Source organism: Esox lucius, chromosome 15, assembly GCF_011004845.1.
Source record: "Esox lucius isolate fEsoLuc1 chromosome 15, fEsoLuc1.pri, whole genome shotgun sequence".
Classification (NCBI taxonomy): Eukaryota; Metazoa; Chordata; class Actinopteri; order Esociformes; family Esocidae; genus Esox; species Esox lucius.
The window spans coordinates 13,852,686-13,878,597 of record NC_047583.1 but is presented as its reverse complement, the minus strand read 5'-3'; the positions used below and the strand labels follow the sequence as shown (position 1 = coordinate 13,878,597).

General features: G+C 45.5%; 1 protein-coding gene across 4 annotated transcripts in view; it reads right to left on the bottom strand.

Moving 5' to 3' along the window:
- Positions 1 to 25,912, bottom strand: part of LOC105015682 (signal-induced proliferation-associated 1-like protein 1) — a 48,730-nt gene that overhangs the window by 6,201 nt on the left and 16,617 nt on the right. For 2 of the 4 annotated variants that reach the window (XM_010879004.4, XM_013137501.3), the window contains exons 2-11: positions 10,522 to 12,104; positions 10,167 to 10,297; positions 8,998 to 9,186; positions 8,648 to 8,822; positions 6,368 to 6,471; positions 6,109 to 6,266; positions 2,967 to 3,546; positions 2,184 to 2,458; positions 1,838 to 2,092; positions 1,581 to 1,730 (exon numbers count right to left, since the gene is read on the bottom strand). In XM_010879004.4, coding sequence (XP_010877306.2) covers positions 1,581 to 1,730; positions 1,838 to 2,092; positions 2,184 to 2,458; positions 2,967 to 3,546; positions 6,109 to 6,266; positions 6,368 to 6,471; positions 8,648 to 8,822; positions 8,998 to 9,186; positions 10,167 to 10,297; positions 10,522 to 11,947 — 3,443 coding nt within the window. In that variant the 5' untranslated portion in view covers positions 11,948 to 12,104. Of the gene's footprint in view, positions 1 to 1,580; positions 1,731 to 1,837; positions 2,093 to 2,183; positions 2,459 to 2,966; positions 3,547 to 6,108; positions 6,267 to 6,367; positions 6,472 to 8,647; positions 8,823 to 8,997; positions 9,187 to 10,166; positions 10,298 to 10,521; positions 12,105 to 21,005; positions 21,027 to 25,912 lie in introns of those variants that run through there. The other 2 variants (XM_034297398.1, XM_010879005.4) reach the window with 2 other exon arrangements.

Genomic DNA, 25,912 nt, shown 5'->3' with positions numbered 1-25,912 from the left:
ATGTACTCAGTGAACAGCGTGACGTCCTTTACATACGATTGGTCCATCTTATCAGGTACGCTATTAGTGAGACACATAATCTTCTCTAACCTGATTGATGCAGCATGGTGGCCATAACAGGCTTAATCATGATGTTGCCCAGCTGCCATGATTCTACAGAGCATATTCGTTAGGTTGATCGTGATCCTGTTCTTTTTAAATGGATAGCAACATACTGCACAAACACTTTCACTGGTTTTAACTATTCTTATTCAACATAGGTACGAGGGCATTGTCCCTGGCATTTCTCAATTACCAGTCCATTGCCCCTACTCTGGGCTTGAGGTGCCCACTATTGCCATTCAATGATTATTCTGTGCAGAAAAAAATAAATAAACAGGACAATGGTTCCCAACTCTGGTCAGAAATGCCAGATGGCTGGCCATTGCCTGATTAAAACCGTCTCATCTACATTTTTAAGTCACTACAAAAAAAAGATGCTGAGGTATGGTTGCATTTGACCCCAGGTTACCCAAATATTGACCCATACTACCTTTGGACCTGCTTTCTCTTTAACCATAACTCTGTTGACAACCAGGTTCACAACGGTTTGGGAGCAGAGAAACAAAGAGTAGGAACGGAATGCTGGAATAAACCCCATTTTAATAATGGCCCTTAACTGCTGTTTGCTTTTTGACAGAATGTGGTCAGCATGTGTGTTTCCCACCTATGGAACTACAACTTGAAATCGTCCCCAGATGAGAATATGTATTTCCCATAAGACAACATTCCAACTACGTCAATAGGTTCATGCATAGTTCAGACACTTCATTTGTGGTGATACAAACTTCATAGAAATTAAGAGACGGCTGGCATGGCAAGTACTTTGCTTGATGCACTGATTGGATTCATACAAATGCTCCCCACAAGCTCTGAACAAAATCTAGATTTCTTTGGGTTTTTTTAAAAATCTAATTTAGGCTTACAGTGAACTGTTGCTCAAAAATGTACATTCGATATTCGCTATGTTATTTAAAGACAAAAATATTGGATTTCACAAACCTGTTCTGTGCGGAGCTTGGCCTTATTTTGATTGACATTGAGGCATTTTATGTGTCATGTTATTATTGAATCAAAATGAGTCTTGGTAACTAGCCTTTTGTAATATCTCAAATGACTGGAATCTATGATTTATTAAACGTCTATGACACAAAAATAATGAAATGTCTGTGACACCTTAACTATTCAAACTATTCAAAGTTAAAATAACACAGTCCTGAAACACTGTGGAGTGTGGACAGTCACCCAACTGAGAATTCCAAGTAGGAATCCACTTTCGATCTGAAGATTTGTGACGTTTGACCACCTTCTTTTCCGAGTTCCCAGTCGTCTTCCACACACCACATATTTGACCAATTTCCTTTTTATCGCTGGGTAACTCCTAAATAGCTCATTAAAGTAAACGCAGACTGCATCCGGAAATATAGCGCTGAGGCAAAACCCATTTCTAGATAAATTCTTTTGAATGTATATGATCTGGGTGTGGTCTACATGTGGCCTTTGTCGGTTCCAGGCTTGTTCTGGCCGGAGTGACCTCTCACCCATCTGGCATGGACTTCAGTCTCCAGTGGTTGGAGCCCATGGTCCCGCTGTCAGTATAGGAGAGGCTGATTGGGGAGTTGCGGGTGTGGGGTGAGCGGCCCATCACGATAGAACAGGCCAGGGCATAGTTATCATTCCCTGGGGAATACCTGAGGGAGGGACACATACCAACAGAAAGAAAGGAAGCATACAGGTTCCACCACCAATTCCACACCTTCCTCCTCCCACGCGTTATAACATTGGCAGGGCCTCTTACCTTTTGGGGTTGAAGGGGCGCCCATCACTGGACACACTGCGGGGTATGACTCCAGCCCGGTCCTGGTAGTCTGACGCTGGGGCCTTGATGAGTGTCCCTCCCTGGGCTCCGGTGGCCCGGCTCTGTGGGCTGGAGGACGTGCGCGGCCACTTGCTGCCGTTGTTACTGCGGAAGGGGAACTTAAACTCATAGGGCATCCCCTCCTTGTGGTTCTTATAGTCCACCAGGGGCATGTGGTACAGCTCGGAACAGCCTCTGTGGGAAGAACCAGACGTGGGCAGTGACCACGTGCGCCGCAGACACACAGGAAACGGCGACGGGGCGTGTGGGCGAACGAGGGCCGTACCTGCGGGGGGTGGAGTCCTCGTGCGGCGGGATGATGACAACTTTGACGGTGACAGAGGTCCTCAGCAGGTCGATCATCTGCTCGTGGGACAGCGACGCCACGGCCACCTTGCAGATCTCCACCAGCCGGCTGCCCTGGCGTAGCCCGGCCTGCCAGGCGTAACCGTAGTGCTCCACCTCTGCCACGATGCCCTCAAAGTTGACATGGAAGCCCAGCTGCCCCAGGCCGTTCCTCCGCAGGGTCATCTCTGTAGTCTGGCTGCCCTTGGTCAACAGCTAGGCACGGGCAGGAGAGACGGACGACGAGGTAAGAGGGGAGGAGGAGAAGGTGGATAAAAGACACAGATGTGTTTTTGCACCAAAAAACTGGAGAATCCTTTGAAAAGTCAGACAGTCTAAAGCCCGGATCTTTCAAAGCACAACGTCTTACCACAATGTGCCCCGTGGCAAAGACTGAATACACGCCAGCAGAGATTCACGTTAATCAGAGGACGCAGCAGCCTTTAATTACTGAGTTTTATGTACACGAGGAAGTGTTGAAGGAAATAGTTTCGTTTTTCAATTTCAATAAATTGGCCCACATTTCTAACAGTATGTTTTCGCCTTGTCATTATGGGGTACTGTGTGTAGATTGACGGCAAAAAAAGTGATTTAATCGATGATAAATTAAGTCCATAACAAAAGGCAATGTGGAGAACGTTAAGAGGTCTGAATACTTCCCAAAGGTACTGTTTATAGGAGTAATAATACAGAGTAATAATCCACTAACTGTGCTGCCACTGACCTCTAAGCGTTTGACCACCTCTCCAAAATCCTCGGTGTTATTGTTGATGGAGCGCAGTGACACGTTTTCCCCACGCTCATAGTAGATCTTCATGGAGGCGGGACTGCCCGAAGACCAGCCAATGATGTCGCGTGTGGCGCAGTTGAAAACCACAGCCTTGGCCTCCTGATCCAATAGGATAAGGAAGTCATTGGAGATGGCCAGTAGACACTCCCTTTCTGCCCCAGCTACTTGGTCCTCCGCATGCACCAGCCATGTCACCGCCCCCAGGCTCCGTAGCTCCGCCCCGCTGTATGGCCGCACCCTCTCTCTCCGCTTGTGAGCCAATGAGATGAAAGGAAACTTCCCTGTAGGCTCCACCGGAGTGCTGGTCACGTGACGCTCTGCCAGGTCCCGCAGGTACTCGTGCCGTGTACGTGTTGCCATGGCACCAAACTTCTCTGACTTGTGTGCAGCGTTCTCAGCGTTGATGACCTTGGCCAGCAGGAAGTCCCTGAAGACGGTGGACTTGGGAAAAGTCACGCCCTTGGGGATCGGAGGGCCAAAGGAGGGCACGTCTTGGGAACGAGTCACAGCCACACTGGGGATGGAGAAAAAGAGATGAAGAGATAGAGATGGCAAGAGTACCGAAAGACAGGTCAACAAGAAAGACCCACACCCAATCACAATTAACCCTCAGGGGCAGTAGGTCGGAGAACATTTTATTCCAAGCAAGATGTCAAAATGTAGCTTTTACTGTATTTCTTATACCTATCATCATGCTTATTCCTGACAGAAAGTAATTGGTTTGGTGTCACTATTTTGACTAGTCAAATGAAAAAAAATGAAATGAACAGGAATAGGCTGGGAAAGAAACGTGACATTGTTCTCTGGCCCCTTTCACTTCCTAGAATAAAGGAGGGCGTGATTCTTGTTATGGGCAAGGCTCTCCTTAAGTTACCTACTACTCTTCCCAGTCATCTACCATTGTTGCTCCTTAAAAGACCTCCCAGAGTTGAATTACTATGAATCATTCATGAAGCAGACCTGGATATGAAACACTCTAATTTCTATCGTTCACCACCTGATTTCCCACAGAAACAAACTGACAACCCATTAGTCTTTGGCAGACAGGCCTCCTGAAAGTTAGCATGAAAGCTCAACTCGTTCGGGATGCAGATGATTGCCAGCAACTGGCTTGCAAATCCATAACCCAGCAACGGTGAGGAAAAGCTCCACAGCGGCACAATAGGAAATCAGTGCTGGCAAGGCTCGCGTGTCTGATGTCAGAGTCATGACAAGCCTCAGTCCAGTCCATTAACCAGATAACACAGCCGTCGCATGCAGCATTGACATTACAGCCTTTCGTCCGAGCCCCGCTGAATCAGGCTGCGGTATATATCTAAATATACATTCACCACAGCTGACAAGGCCGCCCACCGCTGACATCGCTCGCTCTCAGCCATCACCGGTGCCCGGGTCACAGGGAAGTGACGGGCAGTACAGAGGAGAAGGCTACTCCCTATTTTCAGATATAAACAGAGCTCTGATTGTTATGCAACGTGGCTAAGTTGACCTATCTGCATTTGTACAGCACGAGATGATCAGTCGACCTCATCGCCGTCCACAGAGCCACTGTGCCGCTCCTACAGCCCCACTGGCCTGAAAGTCACGGACACATGACCTCCCGCTTGTACCATGTGGGACCAGGTCACAGAGCAGGTCGGACTCAATAATGACTGGACTAATGACGTGAACTACTAATACACAGGAAGTCCAAAATGCATACATACGAATTCAATGGCAAAATGATCAAAAAACACAGAAACTGAATATATCGAAACCACGAGTTCACGGTAGAGCGTGAACTCACTGTGTGACAGGCACACACACACACACACGCATACACACACGCGCAGCGCAGACCCACCTTCTTCAGCGTCGGACCCTAACGGTTCCAGTGTACCGTTGTGTTTGCAGTCGCGGTTGACTGGGCTAGGTATGACACATTGAAGTGTCCTTTGCGTGAATCCTTCTCTCCTGCTAGCTCTGTCTGATCACACAACTGCAGGTACACACAGCTTTATTCGGCTAATTATAGCTGCTTTTACCGGCCGTCCAACCGTTGGGCTCGTTTCTAGATCTTGCGCGCTTCGCACTCCTTTTTTAAATGGCATCCCTGGCTCTAAGCGAATCAGGCTCCTAGAGAGTCAGCAGCCTGGTGGCAGAACAGAAGGGAACGGAACAGAGAGGGTTTGGGGCTTTGTAGATGGGTTCATTAGATCCATGGGTTTGAGCCAGAGGCTGGAAGCTGAGAGCTGCTCTGGGTGGAGCAGAGTCTTCACTGCTTCAGGGTCCCACTCTCCATTTTATCCAAAAAGAAAAAAAAAAACAGGCAAATCAGCAGTTCTCCCTTCTAGCCTCTTCTCCTCAACGACACTCGTTGGCTCTAAATCAAAAGATGTCCCTTTTAAAAAAAAAAACGAACAACTCCAGCTAAGTACTGGATGGGGCTGGTGAAAGGAGTGTTCAGAATAAATGAGCCCGACTTTGAAGAGGTTTGGGCTGAGACCCGTCGACGTGTTCCCATGGAGGGTCTGTGAGCACTGTGGGGAAAGAGAGCTGCTCGGCTGCTCAACAATCCTCTGATTTACTTGTCCAGCCTGGGAATGTGCATGCAGCTAATTCCTTCAGATCGCTCTGACTCTGTTGCCCCAAGGCAGTGTGGCACGCAGGCTTGCAGAGTATGCATGTGTGAGTGTGTGTGTGTGTGTGTGTGCGCGTGTGTGGCAGGGGGTGAGGTGGGGGTGGGTAAGAACGCCACAAAGCTCCGCGATCACTCCGGAGAAAGCAGAAAGGTACAGTACAGCCCCATCCCAGCTAGACAGCAGCTGCAGCAGTGATTTGTCTTAGTCAGTCAATTAAACCAGTACAACCATCTGGCCACTGACAGGAAAGAGGACACACAGCCAGTAGTTACACAAGACGCTTTTGGTGACCAGGCCTTTCACTGGTTTTCTTTTCTCCCAGTGACATCTACCTCCATGAGCTGTTCGAACAACCCAACGGTTGCAGTAGAACGGGCATTCCAGTTTGTTTGTGACCACCAGGCCCTCTAGTGGTCACCAGCGGTCGACCACAGTCTCTCAGCAGTCGGACTCACCTGTAGCAGGTGTTGTCAGTGCCAGGGTTGTGCACACGGACGATGATGAACACGTGTTGGAAGTGCGAACGGATGGTTTTGGGGGTGAAGGGCAGAGCCCCTGGCTCCTGGAACACAATGGTCACGATGTCGTTCCCGATGTGCCTCTTCCTCAGCAACTAGAACACGGGCAGGACACGTATGACCATACAATGATGACAACATCTTAATGAATATCCCACCCGTCCAGAACGACACGGTGTCATCTCCTAGAGCGTACCTGCTGTTTGTTGTTGGGTGTGTAGGGCAGCAGGGTGGACACGTGGAACATGATCTCATAGTCCTTGTAGGCCGTGTACAGGGAGTGTGTGCCAGTGGAATCCGCTGGAGGAAGAGTGAGAACCCATTGTACTACTACTGCTTTCATGCACTTCACTGGCTGCTGTTCCATAGTCCAAACAGGATATGACAGTGTAGCCTGACCAGAGCCTCTCATGTTAGTTATGTCGGAGCTCTATCCAGTCTACCATAACCCTATCCATCCACCATTACCCTACCAGTCTACCATAATCCTACCAGTCTACATAACCCTTTCCATCCACTATTACCCTACCAATCTACCATAATCCTACCAGCCTACCATAACATTATTCATCCACCATTACCCTACCAATCTACCATAATCCTACCAGTCTACCGTAATCACCAGTCTACCATAATCCTACCAGTCTACCATAACCCTATCCATCCACCATTACACTACCAGTCTACCATAACCCTATCCATCCTCCATTACCCTACCAATCTACCATAATCCTACCAGTCTACCATAACCATACCAGTCTACCATAATCATACCAGTCTACCATAATCCTACAAGTCTACCATAACCCTACCAGTCTACCATAACCCTATCCATCCACCATTACCCTACCAATCTACCATAATTCTACAAATCTACCATAATCCTACCAGTCTACCATAACCCTATCCATCCACCATTACCCTACCAATCTACCATAATCCTACCTGTCTACCATAACCCTATCCATCCACCATTACCCTACTAGTCTACCATAATCCTACCAGTCTACCATGACCCTATCCATCTACCATTACCCTACCAGTCTACCATAATCCTACCAGTCTACCATAATCCTACCAGTCTACCATAATCCTACCGGTCTATCATAACCCTATCCATCCACCATTACCCTACCAGTCTACCATAATCCTACCAGTCTACCATTACCCTATCCATCCACCATTACCCTACCAGTCTACCATAATCCTATAAATCTACCATAACCCTACCAGTCTACCATAACATTATCCATCCACCATTACCCTACCAGTCTACCATAATCCTACCAGTCTACCATTACCCTATCCATCCACCATTACCCTACCAGTCTACCATAATCCTATAAATCTACCATAACCCTACCAGTCTACCATAACATTATCCATCCACCATTACCCTACCAGTCTACCATAATCCTACAAGTCTACCATAACACTATCCATCCACCATAACCCTACCAATTAACCATAATCCTACCAGTCTACCATAATCCTACAAATCTACCATAATCCTACCAGTCTACCATAACCCTACCAGTCTACCATAACCCTATCCATCCACCATAACCCTACCAGTCTACCATAACCCTATCCATCCACCATTACCCTACCAGTCTACCATAACCCTACCAGTCTTTCATAACACTACCAGTCAACAAAACCCCTGAGTCTACAGTAACCTACGCATCTACAGTAACACTACTAGTCTACAGTAACCCTACCAGTTCATGATTTTGTTTGACAATCTCACAAATGTATATGGTAAAAAACTATTTTTCATATTTATTGATGGAGAAATAGTTGACATGCCAGAAATAGTCAAATGTAATAAATTGCCTAATTGAACTGTCATATCTTGCTCTGCTGTCATTCTGAAGGTAAAGGATGAAGTGGAGCATGTGGGCCAGTAATAGTGGACCTGATCTAGTCCTTATTACATCTAAGACAAATGGAGAGATAGAGACATAAAGGAGGGAAATGGAGAAGGTTAGAATAATAGCAGCATGGAAGGAGGAAAATTAGGAAAGGAATAAAGGACAAAGATGGAGGTATGGGGACAAAAAGAAAGAAAAAGAGGGTTAAAGAGAGAGAGACAGAGGGCTGATCAGAGGAACGGGTTTAGTGAAGTGATAAGCTGAGCCAGCGGAAATGATGAGTTAGAAAACAGAAAAACAGGCAATAAGAAACACGGACAACCAATAAATCCTATGAAACGGCAGGATAAAGCCCTAATCCCTGGTTTACAGAGATTGCCCCAATCCTGTTGTTGCTATAACACTCAAGGCAGAGCATGCGCCTACAGAAGAACTCATCATTCATGCTGTGACACCTGGGGTGAGGAGGTCAGAAAGAGGGTCAGAGAGGCGCCAACACAGAAGCCTATCACGCGTGCATGTGGGCGTGCGTGTGGGCGTGCATGTGGGTGTGCATGAGTGCGTCTGCGGCCTGTGCCCCGCGTGAGCGTGTTTGAGCCTACTCTTGGTGTCGAGCTGGGCACGGTACTTGGTGAAGCCCTTGAGGCGGACCCTCTCCCCCAGGAGCTGCAGGAACTCCTCCAGGGCTGGACCGGCCGTCTCGTTGTTGTACATCTCCTCCTCACTGCTCTGCCCGGCCCTGCAGTACATCACCCCCACCTTCACCTGGAAACTCAGCTGGAGGGAGAGATGTGATGTTCGCAGTGCAAAAACAGTTCCAACTGGTTTAATACCTCTGGTAGTCCGATAGCAGTGCCAATCAAAAGTCAGCATTGAAAGACTGGCCCAATAACAACATACAGCTGTAGCTGACTCAGCACTTTTCAGGAAGTGTGAGCGTGTATCCTCCTACCCCCTGCTCGTCCAGTTTCATCAGTTGCTCTGTGACCTTGGGTGTGTTCAGGGCCAGGCGGAGACAGGGCACGTCCAGCTCCGGCAGCAGGTACTCCAGGACCTCCTTCAGGGGCAGGCCACGTGTTGTGCCGTGCTTGGAGGACGAGGGCACCGCGTCCTCCAGAACAGAACCCCGGAGTGTGGTCAACTGAACGGGGGAGGAGGGGAGAGACATTTAGGAAACAGATGACGAGGCTGTGAGAGGTGTGAGTGGAGGAACGTGACCCAGGAATACCGGGTTCACTCTGATTGTTCAGATGGAACAAAATTACAGCTGAAATGATGTTTGGAGGCTCTGTTTTCCAAACACAACCGCTTAGCAACTTAAGTTCAAAACCGTCCAGCAAAAATAACCTGTCATATGAATGTAACTTTGGCCCGGGATGGGGTTAGAAAGAGGATGGAGTTTGGGTGGTGTACAGGCTGTGCATTGTCTGTAGCGCTGGCAGTAAACCCAATCGTTCCCCTATCATACGCAGCTGGAACAGAAGGGAACTTTCTCTCTCTCACACACGTCAGAGGGCCCAAACAAAAGGACAGTATTCTCCAGGTTTGGGGCCTGGGGTCCCTGGGGTCCCTGGGTGTGTAACACAGGGACCCTAAATGCTCTAATTATACACACCTGTCCACCTTCAACCCAGTGAGAACAGACAAGCACCTCTGAATTCACCATATTCTAGGAATGCAATGCTGCTGCGTCACATTCGCTTTATCACTAACATCGCAACCTTCCAACTTTTAAGAAACCATGTCTTTCCAGTGAAACGCAGGAGGAGAATGTTCCCTGCAGTGGTTCTAGGTTCTGCAGCATTGACAGGCCACTGAGATGTGTGGAGGATGACAGCGTTTCCTATAGTTTCCTTTCACAGGGCTGATGAGTCTGATGGCCCGCCAGGCATTTTACATAATAAGGAGTAGAGAACGACAAAGAACTGGTTTTCACCACCAGCTAGAGTTCCATTTGAACTGCAGAAACAGACAAGAGAGCGGGGGGCTGCCCCAATGAACAAACTGAACTAATCCCGAACCCTGTTACAGGACTTTATAACATGGGGGAAAAAAGAAACCTCTCTAGCTGTAGTCATCAACTGCTAGGAGGAGTGTTAATCAGTTGTAAAGCTCTCTGACCTCTGAGGTTCTGAAGATGAGCCGGTAGTTGTACTGCTGGCCGTGTTCTTTGTCCTCCTCCAGCTTTTCCCTGCGAAGACTCACTGCCACTGGACCCAGAGCCTCATCCACCCCAAAATAGTTCCAGTGCTCTGAGGGAGAGATGAAGTCAATAGCGAAGAGAGAGGAAAAAGAGATCAATAAAAAAAAAAACTTTTCAGCTTTGAATAGGAATAAATAGATTTTCAGAAACTGTATTACACAATGAGACGAGAAGGAGGGTTTGTTTGTCATCCACGTGTTTCAAGCCTCATCTACAGTTTTTAACTGAGGGAGGTTAGGGGGAGGCATAATTCTATGTTCTGCTGACACTCACCTCTAAGGTAAAAGAACTTCCGGTAGTAGTAGGCTCCCAGGTCCACATGCTCTACAATATACTGTCTGCCTCTGTCACTGAGGGCACTGGGGCTTTCCTTCGGCCCCTCCATGACCGCCACACCGGCGTTAGTGCAGTGGGAGCTGAGGGATGACTCAAACAGACTACACTCCCCTCCTAGGCTCCCCGAACCCCCGCTCCCCAGTCTGGGGGCCCCCAACCCGGCCGCACGCCGGCCATCCGCCCCGATCTCGTTGCGAAAGCAGGGGCAGCTGAGGAGCAGCTCGTTACTCTGCTCGTCCCCAGGGTCCATGGCCGGGCTGTCCCTGGCCCCGGCGCTGAGCTCCTCCTGGCTGCCGGCGGGGGAGCTGTAGACCAGGCTCTGGGTGGAGGACACGGTGGAAGTGGTGGAGGCGGCAGCTGCGGCAGACGCCCCGGTCGTGGTGTTCTTCCGTTTCCCGGCCGCCGTCTGCCGGCTCTGGATCACCTCGTTCAGGTCAAACATCAAGCTCTGCACGTCGTAGTGGGCGAAGCCTTTCGGGCACACCCAGGGCTTGACGGGGGAGACCCCGTCGTCCGACCGGCCATCCTCAGCGTCAGAACCGAGCCGGGGCGAGTCCAACTCCCCCCTCACGCTGCGCAGCTTCCGGAATATGGACTCGCCTCCTGTCTCCGACTTGGAGCGTCTCTTCGGGGCCTTCTCTCTCTCCTTGACTCTACCGGACGCCTGGCTCTCACTAGTCTCCTCGTGTAGTTCTATAGAGGCCTGCCTGAGCCCGGCGGTCAGCAGGTCCTCCACCCTGCTTGGGGCCGGGCTGCGCTGGTCAGGTTTGTCGCCCTGGTAACCCTTCAGCATTTGGAAGAAGCTCTCCCCAGACGCCCCGTGCTGGTCTATGGAGGAGGTGCTGCCGTATTCCCTGTGTAGAGGCCCCCAGTCCTCCCCGCTGTCCCCCGCGGCCTCCAGCTCACTGATGGTGATGTCACTGTTGCTGCGCTGGCGGACCCGGTGGGTGTTTCTGTGGGAGGGTCCTTGGCAGTCTCCGGGAGACAGGCAGCGGCTGTCCGGGCTGCGGCGGGACCCCTGGGTTTTACTCATCAGGGTGTTGTGGATGTTTCGGAGCATGGAGGAGTCCTGGGGGCTCATTGTTTTCGGATGACTCCGCCCCCGCGCAGCCACGCCCTGGGGGTCAGGCTCCGGGTCGACTTGCCACACAGCTCCAGGGTCCTTCCTCGGGGGCCATTCGGCGACCCGCGCCCTCACCCCCATTTTGGGCACGCCCGGGCCCCCAGGAGGGTGGGCGCCGTCCGGGCGTGTTGGGCCTGCCCCTCCGTTGGCCAGGCGAAGGTGGCGGGTGTGGAACTCCTCAGTGGCAGGGACAGAGCCGCCTGCGGTGCGCTCCGTGGGTGGGCGCCTCAGGCTAGTCATGGTGCCAAGGCCAGGGCTGGTCACCAGGGCACTCGGCGGTAGGGCATGGCTGTGCTGTTGGAGGAGCTGGATGCTCAGTGTTCAGGCCTGCATACCACCATAGAACTAGTCTGTCCACAGCTCTGCTGGGCTCTCATCACTCCAAACGGCTCCAACCCTAAAACAGACAAAGGTCAGGTTTGGTACTGAGACATCGTACACTCAATGACTGAACTGCCTCTCATTTCATACTGACACCAACTAGGAGACGTTGGAGATGAGTGACTGATGAGTGTTGAACAATGGATATGTAATCTGTAGCTCTGGTCTGAATGGTTGAATAATGGATATGTATTCTGTAGCTCTGGTCTGAATGGTTGAATAATGGATATGTAATCTGTAGCTCTGGTCTGAATGGTTGAATAATGGATATGTAATCTGTAGCTCTGGTCTGAATGGTTGAATAATGGATATGTAATCTGTAGCTCTGGTCTGAATGGTTGAATAATGGATATGTATTCTGTAGCTCTGGTCTGAATGGTTGAATAATGGATATGTAATCTGTAGCTCTGGTCTGAATGGTTGAATAATGGATATGTAATCTGTAGCTCTGGTCTGAATGGTTGAATAATGGATATGTAATCTGTAGCTCTGGTCTGAATGGTTGAATAATGGATATGTAATCTGTAGCTCTGGTCTGAATGGTTGAATAATGGATATGTAATCTGTAGCTCTGGTCTGAATGGTTGAATAATGGATATGTAATCTGTAGCTCTGGTCTGAATGGTTGAATAATGGATATGTAATCTGTAGCTCTGGTCTGAATGGTTGAATAATGGATATGTAATCTGTAGCTCTGGTCTGAATGGTTGAATAATGGATATGTAATCTGTAGCTCTGGTCTGAATGGTTGAATAATGGATATGTAATCTGTAGCTCTGGTCTGAATGGTTGAATAATGGATATGTAATCTGTAGCTCTGGTCTGAATGGTTGAATAATGGATATGTAATCTGTAGCTCTGGTCTGAATGGTTGAATAATGGATATGTATTCTGTAGCTCTGGTCTGAATGGTTGAATAATGGATATGTAATCTGTAGCTCTGGTCTGAATGGTTGAATAATGGATATGTAATCTGTAGCTCTGGTCTGAATGGTTGAATAATGGATATGTAATCTGTAGCTCTGGTCTGAATGGTTGAATAATGGATATGTAATCTGTAGCTCTGGTCTGAATGGTTGAATAATGGATATGTAATCTGTAGCTCTGGTCTGAATGGTTGAATAATGGATATGTAATCTGTAGCTCTGGTCTGAATGGTTGAATAATGGATATGTAATCTGTAGCTCTGGTCTGAATGGTTGAATAATGGATATGTAATCTGTAGCTCTGGTCTGAATGGTTAGTCACTGACACAGGCTACTTGTCCAGGAATGATCAGTGGGCAGGGGCCTGTTACTGACGTGGCCTTGGACATACCGCTAGTTTTAATTGCACGCCTCACCACCAGAAGTAATTTACCGACTTTCTCTTTCGGGCCTTGAGGTAGGCAAGCTAATGCTTGGCAACTTTATTTCATCTGACAGTGTGTGGTAGCAGGAAGGGGTTGCAAAACATACGTTTGTCATAAAATCTTAAATCTTTGCTCTACACGAATGCTAAATCAAAAATGTATATTCATTTAGACTTTGGGTTTTCCAGATGTACTGTATTTCAGGGAGGTATCTATGATGGGCATAGTCTGATAGCTGCTTTCAGATGATCCAGTACAGCATTACAAACATGCCAATATTTCTGTTCTACAGGGTTGAAATGAATATTAAGATTTCACAAACCTGCAGAGTCAAATTTGCATGTGATTTTGTATCAGTAAGACGACACAGACCTGTTCAATTCCAGAAAAAAGCTCTACTTTTCAAATCAATTTCAGCATGAGCATCTGCAGGGAACATGAAAGCTCAGCCAAATCACGAAAGAGTTTTAAAATACATTCTTATGCCTTCAAGCTTATTGTTCAATTCTGAATTTTAAAAATCCATTGTAAATCCTTAGGTAATTCAGTAAGCAAATAGAAACATACTTACATTTTTATTTCTATATTGGATTTTATGGAAATCATGAGTTTACAATTTATTAATATATTTTGTCCAGAAAACAGTTTCAGATTGATTTAGACTTTTCTTGTGGAGGCCAGGCTCTCGTATCCCTCTCTGTCACTGATGCTGGACTAGCAATTCCTCTGAAGTCCCTTTCCATTCTATGGATAGCAGGCTCACCAAATCAAAATCCTGAGATACAGTTTACAGGATCAAACATCCAAGCCCACATCAAAAAAGGCCCTTTGAAAGCCCGAAGCAGAGAACTCAGTGATTTTTCGCCCTGGTAGATTAAACCAAATTGGCAGCAAGACACTGGGAGAGATTAACGTTCCTCAGAGTCAGTCCTGCAGCACACAAGCTGCGATCACATTAGCCACTGGTTGTCAATGCTGTGATGGGTTTCAAGTCCTCCGTGCCAGGCACATTCAGACATCAGGGAAAACATCTGTGTCAACTTCACACAAAGACAGTCACACATACTGGGAAAATAGATATTGATATATCTGTTAATTGATTTACCAGATGAGACACCAGAAATATCACACATTCTCAAATCATGTTAAATCCTTAATTCATGTCAAAAATGATTACAAGCTGAAGGAAAATCAAAGGCAGTACAAACAAATGCTTGCCACCAAACATCTCTAAAAAATAAAATAAAAAGCTATAGTAATAACCAGTGGGGAAAAACCTTACAAGAAATGTATAAGTTCTTCAACAATAAGTAAGTATCAATTATTTATGAATAAGTCTAAAATATCTCATGACCTAATCTGTGATAACATAATATTGTTTTTGTATATGCATTTTATTATTCTGCTTCGGTGTCACTGTTGACCAATTAAGGCCAAACCATGAATTACGAAAACCAAACGTCCAAATGAACAAGTTCATGAAGACTGCAGTTGGTGGTGCCTGACCTCCTACATCACAGCAGGGCTTCTTTCCTCCTGGCCGCGTGGTTGGAGTAGCTCTCTGCTCTAATGGACGGGCACTTAGCCATGGCATGGGAAACCTTGGCCTGTTTGTACTCCGCATTTCAATCAGTGCAGCTTTGGGCCCGCTGCCTCTCGCCTGCCTGCCTGCTGCAGAGTGTCCACAGGGACAGATTAATAGAACCACAACACACAGCCACCGCAGCTGAAACAGCCACAGGCCCTAATCTGGCTGCTGACAGACATTTGTCGGGGCCGCGTTCCCGGGGCCTGTCGGATCAGAGCGGGCGGGATGTGTGTGTGCCCGTGTACACGCGCGTGCACTGCGGTGCCTACACTTCCTTGCATCTTTTCAGCTCGACAAACAAGTCGGGGTGGGGGGGAGCCAGACAATTTGCAGAGAAAGCGGAGGAGATAACCAGGGGAAGAGGTGAATGAGTCTGCTGTTTGTGAAATCCGCCCCCTCAGCCCCCCAATCCACTCTCAATAGTGTTCCCTATTGCCAATCAGCCATGTATTTTAGCAGGTCTGTGCGACAAGTGGAGTCACTGGAGCCTGTTGACTAAGTGAGGTTAACTGGCTCTAATTAGGGCTCCGACCTCCCAGCTGTTCTACAGGGCCTAGGGACAGATGAGTAAGGCTGAACCACTTTGACAGAGGTGATGTCATCATGGCTGCCTCTGGGAAGACTAGAACAGGTTTACATGTTGCTTTGTCAGATCAGGCACAATGCCCGCTGGCTGCTACATTTAATATGACCCTTATAGGCCACTGCTGAGGACACAACAATGAGATGGGGATTTAATGAAATAAAACATTTGAGATTTGAGCCTTACAAGTCTTACGATGTTCAAATAGCATCCAGTTATCCATGCTACCAAAAATCAGGAGAATAAATAGCCGAAGAAAGTGAAACAGCCAGGGTAGTTGGTCTTTCTTAATTTCATATTTCTTTGTTATCCCTAATGTTAGAAGGCAATCAGGAACACATGAGGTGACGGAGAAAAAAAACTTTCCAAGAGAAAGATGTAGAATGTATTCTCCATGTGGAAGCTAAGTGAATAGCAGCAATAACAGCTTGCATTTTAACCAACTCTCCAGTCTCCTGCTTCCCATTTGTGTATTAGTTTCACTTTTGGTCAACCAGCATAAAAATTAACTGTAAAAATGATGTTAGTTTTATATTTGATAGTGATTTAGATTGCACATTGAGTCCCTCCAATATTCATTGCTTATTTTCTCACATTAACAGAAACAGATGAAATGCGTAGAGTTTTAGCAACCAGGGAAATAGCGAGGGTTTCACTTGCCACCGTCTGCCATTGATCATAGATGTGCTTCAGTAGATGATCCTGCCTCTTAATGGCACAGATGTTCTGGCTTCTGTTGTCCAGTAGAAAATCTGCATTTCAATCAATGAATCTAATTTATTTTATAAACCCCTTATACACCAGCAATTGTTACAAAGTACTGACTGTGTGAACAAATATTGTGAAACACAATCATTCTACAATTCTTGCAGATATACACTGCTGTTCAAAAGCCTGGGGTCACTTAGAAATGTCCTTGTTTTCGAGAGAAAATCAAATAGATTAGAAATACAGTGTAGACATAGTTAATATTGAAAATGACAATTGTAGCTGGAGTTTTTTATGATATATCTACATGGGCGTACAGAGGCCCATTATCAGCAACCATCCTGTGTTCCAATAGCACGTTGTGCTTGCTAATCCAAGTTAATCATTTTAACATTTTCTAATTGATCTTTAGAAAAATATTTTGCAATTATGTTAGCACAGCAGAAAACTGTGCTGATTAGAGGCAATAAAACCAGCCTTCTTTTGACAAGCTGAGTATCTGAAGCATCAGCAATTGTGGGTTCGATTACAGGCTAAAAATGGCGAAAAACAAAGAACTTTCTTCTGAAACTCATCAGTCAATACCTGTTCTGAAAAAGGAAGGCTATTCCATGTTAGAAATTGCCAAGAAACTGAAGATGTTGTAGCACGCTGTGTACAACTCCCTTCACAGAACAGGGCAAACAGGGTCTAACCAGAGTAGAAAGAGGAGTGGGAGGCCCCGGTGTACAACGACACACAAGACTGCAAAGCTGCAAATGAAGGACTGTTTGACAAAAGGAAAATTTGAATGACTCAATTAATATTTCAATTAACCTTGTCAATTATTTTATTTCCTATTTATTTTGCTATATTTCCTATTCAAAATAATTTCATGTACATTTTCATGAAAAACAAGGACATTTCTAAGTGACCCCAAACTTTTGAACGGTAGTCTATCTGGAACAGAATAGAAAAGAATAGAGCACAATCCACAGCCAACAAGATTTCTGATGTAAAATTGTGGGCTTAAACAAATAATCGACAATACATTTAATTACTGATTAGTTGGATCTATCTGCAAAAAATAACAAAGCAAACTATTACATATAAAATGCAGAGACAAAAAAGATTGATCTACGTGCGCACATGGAATTTATCCACAGTGAAGCCACGCCAGACTTTGTATCTAAAATAACTGCTCTCAATGGGTTGTGCGAAGAGTGTCAGAGTTTGTTCATTCTATATTTCTCCATAACAGAAACCTTAACTTTGATGTCAGTGGACTTCAAGTAAAGCTGCCAACCTGAAGGTTTTCAGTGATGTTTCACCATTCCCTATTGCAAAAATCCAAAATATTGACCCTTTAAGTTATTTTAGCAGCTTTATTCCAGTTGCTGGCTGCAGCAAACTGAACAGAGGATCGTCCACTGACGCATTAGCAGCAGAGACTTTGAACATAATGACTAAAATGGTGATGTGCACAGCAGTGACCCAGTGTGATCTGGTGCCAGAGACCTGGGTTCAATTCCCATCTCACCACCTGACACAAAGTATCCCACTCTCATTCTGTCAATAAATAAATGAAAAATAATGGAAATAAGTAAGGAGAGTGAGTGTCCATTGGACAGTGTCCACTATTCTTAAAATAAAATGGGTCTCTCAGATGGGGGGAGAGAGCCCTACAGTCTAACTGCCACCTCTGCATTTAAATAGGAGAGCGAATTTCCTACTGGCTGAGCTGTTATTTACTGATTGCAATGATTGAGACAACGGTGGTGCCGTCAAGAATCAGACCTTGGCAAAGATTGAGCTTGATATGCAACACAGACATTACAGCAGCTTTCGCTGATTTCAACGGAAACGGTCTCACAATGGCTGATGGCAATGACTGTAGTGTAGCAGAGCTTACAGTCACCCCACAAGGAGAGAGCTGTGTACCGTATCAAAAGCCCTGGCCAAGTCAATGAAAATCGCAGCAAATCATTGCTTTATGCCAAAGGTAGCGGTGACCCTTAAGGTTTCAATACAGCCTTTACTTGGACAGAAACCAGATTGCATAGCAGAAAAAAAGACTGTAAATATTAAGAAAGCCAGTCGGTTGCCTATTGACAATTAGTGATTTCCTTGTGAGGGCACATTCGTAACTCACAAGCCGGCGCTTTCTGGAACCATCTTAAGATGAGGTTGGTGGGCCTGAGCCCAGAGGAGAATTAGCTATGTCCCATGAGAAAAGCACCAACATGTCCCAGAATGCCCAGCAGATCTCTGGCTCTTTCCATTAACATACGGCCAGCAGTTTCTCTGTGTCCTCCGCTGTTAGCTACCAAAGACCTCAACAATAGAACATAATAGAGCAGAATCCACAGCCTACAAGCTGTAATCACCTCTTTTAGCTGCTTGGCCAAGTGGGACTCAGTGGGCCTGGCCCACACCATGACTCTTAAAGAGCCATTACTCAGCCTTCATACCTCTCGCTGGGTCTCTGCACCTCTCCTCCAACAGCTCCACTGGCACAAAGTCCCATCTGTCCTGGGCCTCTTCCCAAGCACAGAGAAACCTTTGATAAGAGGCTGGCCCTAACCGTGTAGAGACCTAATGAATCGCAGAGGAGAATAGAGGGGGATGGACTAGAGAGAAAAACAGAGAGACAGAATATAATAGAGGTGGAGAGAGATGGAATAAGATAGAGGGGGAGGGAGATGGAATAAGATAGAGGGGGAGGGAAATGGAATAAGATAGAGGGGGAGGGAGATGGAATAAGATAGAGGGGGAGGGAGATGGGTTAAGATAGAGGGGGAGGGAGATGGGTTAAGATAGAGGGGAAGGGAGATGGGTTAAGATAGACAGATGGGAATAAAACAGAGGAAGACAGAGATGGAGGGGAGAAATGAAGATTGAGAGACTGGATACGAGAGAAGGGGAGAGAGATGGGACTAGACAGAGAGATGGGACTAGACAGAGAGATGGGACTAGATAGAGAGATGGGACTAGATAGAGAGATGGGACTAGATAGAGAGATGGGACTAGATAGAGAGATGGGACTAGATAGAGAGTTGGGACTAGATATAGGGGTAGTCAGATGGGGTAAAACACATGGTGGCGTTGTTAGTCAAAGACTGGGATGTGATTAATTAAGAGAGTCTCAAAATCCTGACTCAGACATGACAAGCCCTGACAGAGACTCACCGCGCCACTGAAGGCCACTACACAATTCCAGTTCAGCAGGAGTGTGTAGCAGCCTGTACTGGCAGGAGGAAGAGCTACCAGAGACAGACACACAGCCACCATCTCCGGCCTCATATCTACACAGACCAAAACAGAACACCACACTGACATCTAAACTGCAAACGATTCCCCGAACAGGGAAACAGGTCCATGTGGTCACTTACTGAGTGACTGGCACGGACAGAATTCTAGTTCTGAAAGAAAAAAACTCCCCAGCCATAACTCTAGTTTCTACCACAACACTTCCCTTCCTGGAATGGTAGGCGTGTAAAAACAGGGAGGTGAGGTAATACCTCAGAGTCGGCCACCACTGTGATGGGAGCCACTGCTACGCCCACGGATTCAGGAGAATCTGTGTGTTGTGTGTTTGTCTCAGGAGACCGGTATACACAAGCCTCCTCTTCCTCACTCTCACTCCGCTTCCCACCTCTGTGTGCCGGCTACAGACCAAGTGTAAACCTGCCTGTCGGAGCAAACTGAGAATGTAACACCTCCAGAGACAAACACACACGCCTCCCGGGGCCAGACAAACCATACAGCTGCACTAAACCGCAGGCCCACCGGCTGGAATTTCACCAGTTTTATCAATGGAGGAAGCGATGAGTGTGTTGGGTAAGAGACGGGAGATAAAGGCAAGTTCAGACAGAGTCAAAGAGCAGCTAGTACAAGGCTGAAACTCTCTGACGACTGACTGCCTGTTTAAAGTTCTATGAAGAAAACAGCCACATGACCAAAATCCCCCCGAAACCATAAGAAAGCATCCCCTTTTGGTTTCACAATCATTACCAGTTTGATCATGGGAATACATTTCGCTCATCATTTAGCACACCACAGTAAACAATAATTGGAGTGATGACATGCTCTACTGACCACACAGACGGCCAATAGGCATTTCCAAGCAACACTGTGACTACTGGCCACTGCGCAGTTCACCACCACCATGTTGGATGCCCACCACTGTTCAACGAGCAAAGCTAACCACCGACAGTGTGATTTAACTATACCCTGCACAGGGAGACAGATCTGGAAGCCCTGACAGAATCTGTGCCGGGGCTCTGTCTCCCTCTCCTCCCACCTCGTCCTGAGATCTCCACTCAACCACTGCAAATTGTTTTGTGTAGTTGGCAGCATTGGGATAATGGGCGGGGGGTGGGGGGGGGCACCACTGTCTGAAGTGGATTTAAGCGAGTAGAGTCTGTTCCAAACAAACAAGGTGTATCGAGAAGTTGGGTTGGAGATTTAGTGCTGAAGTTGTTACTTTGTGACGGGCCATATTAACTTGACTAAACTAATAATTAAGCTGATTGCAGCTCATGGGGTCACCCAGCTCAGACAAAATTTGAAATAAAGCTCTGAAATCAATTATGTCACAGCCATTAAACATGTATATATTGGTGTTCTTTATACAAAATTTAAGTTGTTCCAAAAAAGTATATACATATATATAAAAAAAAATTACCACAAGTAAATTATCACTCACCATCAATTTGTGACCAACAATTGCATGCACAATCAAATCGATAACAAGAAGTTCGGCATCCAGGCATTCTTCTTTTCAGCCTTAGAGTGTTACTTCAATCTCACAATGGAAGAATATCAACAACAGCCACAAATAAAGCATCAAACATATACATTTCTGAAATCAGTTTTGAGAGGCTCAGACATCTGAGGTCGTCAACTTTCCCCAGCCAGCTCAGTGTTAAAAAGCGCAGTGAAGAGGAAGCAGAGAGAGCAATGGTGCCTGAAGAGGAATGTGAAACATTCTAATGAGGTGCCTGGCTGCCTCTGTTCCTGGCTGTAGAGCTGCAGCAGTCAGCAGTCAGTCAGTCAGTGTGAACCAGCTCTAGGCTGCACTTTCCCTCTCCCTGCCCTTACTACAGCCTGTCTCTGAACTTCCATTTACCTATTCCTCCTCTCTTCGCTTCCCAAATAGCACTGATTTCACTCCATTGGATGGATGAGATGCATAAACAGGACAAGAGAGTCAAAATAACAAGTCAATTCATGGTACATAAACTACATTTGTGCAAAATGTCCAAGGTGTCTTCATTGTTTGTATTGGGAATGATGTGTCAAATGACTCTAACAAAGTTCTCAAAAGATGAATCAGCCAAGTATGTTTACATAGGTGAATCTCACTACAAAATGTTTTTTTGCAAATACATGTATAAACTTAATAATTGGGTTATCATTTATGGCAAAAGAAAATACACAAAACTACTGACTATAATGTTGTTGAGTAAAAACTTAAAAGGGACTTTTCTCTAATTTTGGGAAATCACGTTATCTTAGTCAATCCAGCTTGAACATAATCTCGGAATAGTGTGTAGCTGCATTCTAGCAATCAACACAGTTAGCTAGCCACATATAACTACATCACCTTATGAGACTTCGCCCTTTGATCCAGCTCTCCTACATCAGTGACTCCCATAAACCAATACACACAGACTGAATCAACCTCTCCCTTTGGCGTACACTGTTGTTGGTGACTAATCAGGACATTCAAAGGAAGGCTAGATATCTGGACTCAGCCCTAACTTTAAAAGGCCATTTACTGTCAATGTGTCTACTTAAAACTTCTGAAAGCAGCCAAACCTCTTTACAAAAACAGGAAACTTTTAGTTTTAAATCAAATGGAGACAAAGTAGGTCCGGAGAAATAGGAAAAGCGTTATGCATTGGTTTTACTGATAATATAAACACACAAGTTTTACTTAATTTCTCTGATTACTTACTTTCTTGATGTGTAACATATGTATCCAACTATGGAAGGTAAACCTAGAGTTGAACCGCAAGCATTAAATGCGATGTATTTGCCTGTCATTGAAAGTGCTCATGGTTTCGTCATTGAATGTTAATTTGATATCCGTTAATCATGCAGTCTATGCAGATATATAAATATGCTTTTCTTTCTTAAAAAATGTATACATATTTTGAAAAATGATCTTAAAATCATTTCATCATGTTATTTTTGTCAATTTCAATTCACCTCAGAATCACTGTTTCCAGTGTAAACACAGAGAAAATTACCATGATATGTAGGTTCAGCTCATGCCGCTGAGTTATGACAGAACTTCAGATTGTGAATGCCATGGGCACTGTTCGGGTTTACTGCAGTCAATTTGTGAGAAGTGATGGGTGCATTCTCAATTGTACTTTTATGCTTATTAGCGTGATTGACTCCTCTCCTACTCTAGATTCTCTGCAAGTCTCTTTCTCACACAATGTTTTTCTTTGACTTTAATGTCAGCTTAGATTAGAGGATGTGCATGCAGACGTCACATCAAGTCCCTATCCACCCACCCACACTGAATTCAGAATAGAAACTGCAGTGAAACTTTTTGTTGCTTACTCCTCCAGGCCGCAACACGCACACAATGAAAGTTAAGGGCCCGTTCACATTAACAAATGCCATTTTCTACTCACATTTGTGATAGGAACATATTTAGCTGACAGAGATTAGCGATAATGCCTTAGCCTTGCTGCAAAGTGTAGCACACTGGTTATGATATATACAAACAGTTAGCAAGCTAGTTACTGTTGCTAAAATAGTAACTAGCTAGCTGACATACGTTTTCACTACTTCTTTATGAAAGAAGTCAAGCAAGCTGTTTGTGTCAGAGCAGAGATGTTTATTGTGTCCGACGGAAGCGTCCGTTGATTTCTGAAACTTTTATCCTGGATGCAAATCTTGTGTAATGTGTTGTTACTCTCAATTAAACACTGGTAGTGTGAACATGACCAACAATCCTCGTGCTGGGAGGGTTTTTCTCTAACAATTCCCTATAGTATAGGCTACATACAAACTGGGTAGAGCGGGGTGAGCTAAAGGTATTGCATTGCAGTTACCTAGCTCAAAGCCCCCCACAAAGGTAAATCATCTGTTTAAAAGATCCTAGGTAAAAGTGGACCCCTTTGTGATATCCTCATAGGGTTAACGGGTATATAACGTTGTAACAGCACCAAAGGCAGATGAGCCTGAAATAGAAGTGATAGACAGCAGTACAATTAACCCTGGGATGGGACAGTTGATTAGTTATATGTCTGCATCCTATTTAATTCAGCCTCTCCAGATACAAAGACCTGGTGGTAGCCAAGCACCAGCCTTCCTTCTCCTAAGGCTGCTATCAGCTTGCCCTCAGAAGACAGTAATTCAGCATCAAAACAATGAGAAGCTCACTCTCAGGCTGCATTTACAGAAGCCTAGCATAGACTTGTTTAATTGGTACACTAATCAACGTTAGACCCAATAGGAGAAGAATGTATACATTCTATGAGGGAACGTATGCATTATGACTGGGAAATTTAATGATAGCGGTTAAATGCAAGCAGTTAAAGAACAACACAATGACCTATTTCCATGATGATTCGAGCGAAGAGGTGTAGATTTGCCATTGTCTCAATAGAGATGACTGGGAAAGTATTTGATTTACTAGAAGTGCATTGACACATGCCTGGGGCTACTTATGTGTTGGTGCTGTCTGTGGATAGGTTTGTGCTGTGTGTGTGTCAGGCCCCGGTTAACAGAGATTTGGTCAACTGCCCAGTGCCAGTCCATACTGGGCCACAGCCAAAACACCCATTTATTTCTTTACACAGTAGGCCATGCTGGATTTGAGTACAACAGGGATTAAACAACTGTCCTTGATAACACTTAAAGATCGACGGAATGCACTGATTCCACTAGTGTTTTTGTGTTTCTCATTAACAAAAAACCTGATTTTCATCACTGAAGCATGGTTCAAAGTGGCAGCCACTGATGTTTATTCCCCATGAGACAGCAGGGATTTTTCTGCTATAGGAACCCTCGGGAAGAAAATACATTGAAATCCACCAATTACAGTGGGGAGAACAAGTATTTGATACACTGCCGATTTTGCAGGTTATCCTACTTACAAAGCATGTAGAGGTCTGTCATTTTTATCATAGGTACACTTCAACTGTGAGAGATGGAATCTAAAACAAAAATCCAGAAAATCACATTGTATGATTTTTAAATAATTAATTTGCATTTTATTGCATGACATAAGTATTTGATCACCTACCAACCAGTAAGAATTCCGTCTCTCACAGACCTGATAGTTTTTCTTTAAGCCCTCCTGTTCTCCACTCATTACCTGTATTAACTTCACCTGTTTGAACTCATTACCTGTATAAAAGACACCTGTCCATACACTCAATCAAACAGACTCCAACCTCTCCACAATGGCCAAGATCAGAGAGCTGTGTAAGGACGTCAGGGATAAAATTGTATACCTGCACAAGGCTGGGATGGGCTACAGGACAATAGGCAAGCAGCTTGGTGAGAAGGCAACAACTGTTGGTGCAATTATTAGAAAATGGAAGAAGTTCAAGATGACGGTCAATCTCCCTCAGTCTGGGGCTCCATGCAAGATCTCACCTCGTGGGGCATCAATGATCATGAGGAAGGTGAGGGATCAGCCCAGAACTACATGGCAGGACCTGGTCAATGACCTGAAGAGAGCTGGGACCACAGTCTCAAAGAAAACCATTAGTAACACACTACGCCGTCATGGATTCAAATCCTGCAGCACACACAAGGTCCCCCTGCTCAAGCCAGCGCATGTCCAGACTGGCCTAGCCAGTCTCCAGACCTGAACCCAATAGAAAATCTTTGGAGGGAGCTGAAAGTCCGTATTGCCCAGCGACAGCCCCGAAAGCTGAAGGATCTGGAGAAGGTCTGTATGGAGGAGTGGGCCAAAATCCCTGCTGCAATGTGTGCAAACCTGGTCAAGAACTACAGGAAACGTATGATCTCTGTAATTGCAAACAAAGGTTTCTGTACCAAATATAAAGTTCTGCTTTTCTGTATCAAATACTTATGTCATGCAATAAAATGCAAATTAATTACTTAAAAATCATACAATGTGTTTTTTTGGATTTTTGTTTTAGATTCCGTCACTCACAGTTGAAGAGTACATATGATAACATTTACAGACCTCTACATGCTTTGTAAGTGGGAAACACTGCCAATTTTGCAGGTTATCAAATACTTGTTCTCCCCACTGTATGGTTATGCTGCTGTATGCATGTTAGTTTTGTTAATAATTAGACAGGTATTTAGATAATTGGTTCATATTTTCTTAAAAAACATGGAATAAGGCAAAACAGCGTAATTCTTCACCTCTCAGAGTAAGAGGCCATGAATGGAAACCACGTTAGCAAGGTGACCACAAAGCCTAAACGTTTCAATGACAAAACTTAATAAAATGTTAAATATAAAGTAATAATATCTCCTTTATTTCAGTAATCCCATGTAACTGCTTTGTACAATTCAAGTAAGTTTGTGGAAAATGGACAGAGTGGCCCAGAGAGTAGTGAGACAGGGACTGAACCAACAGAGAGACAGAGTGACCCACAGAGTAGT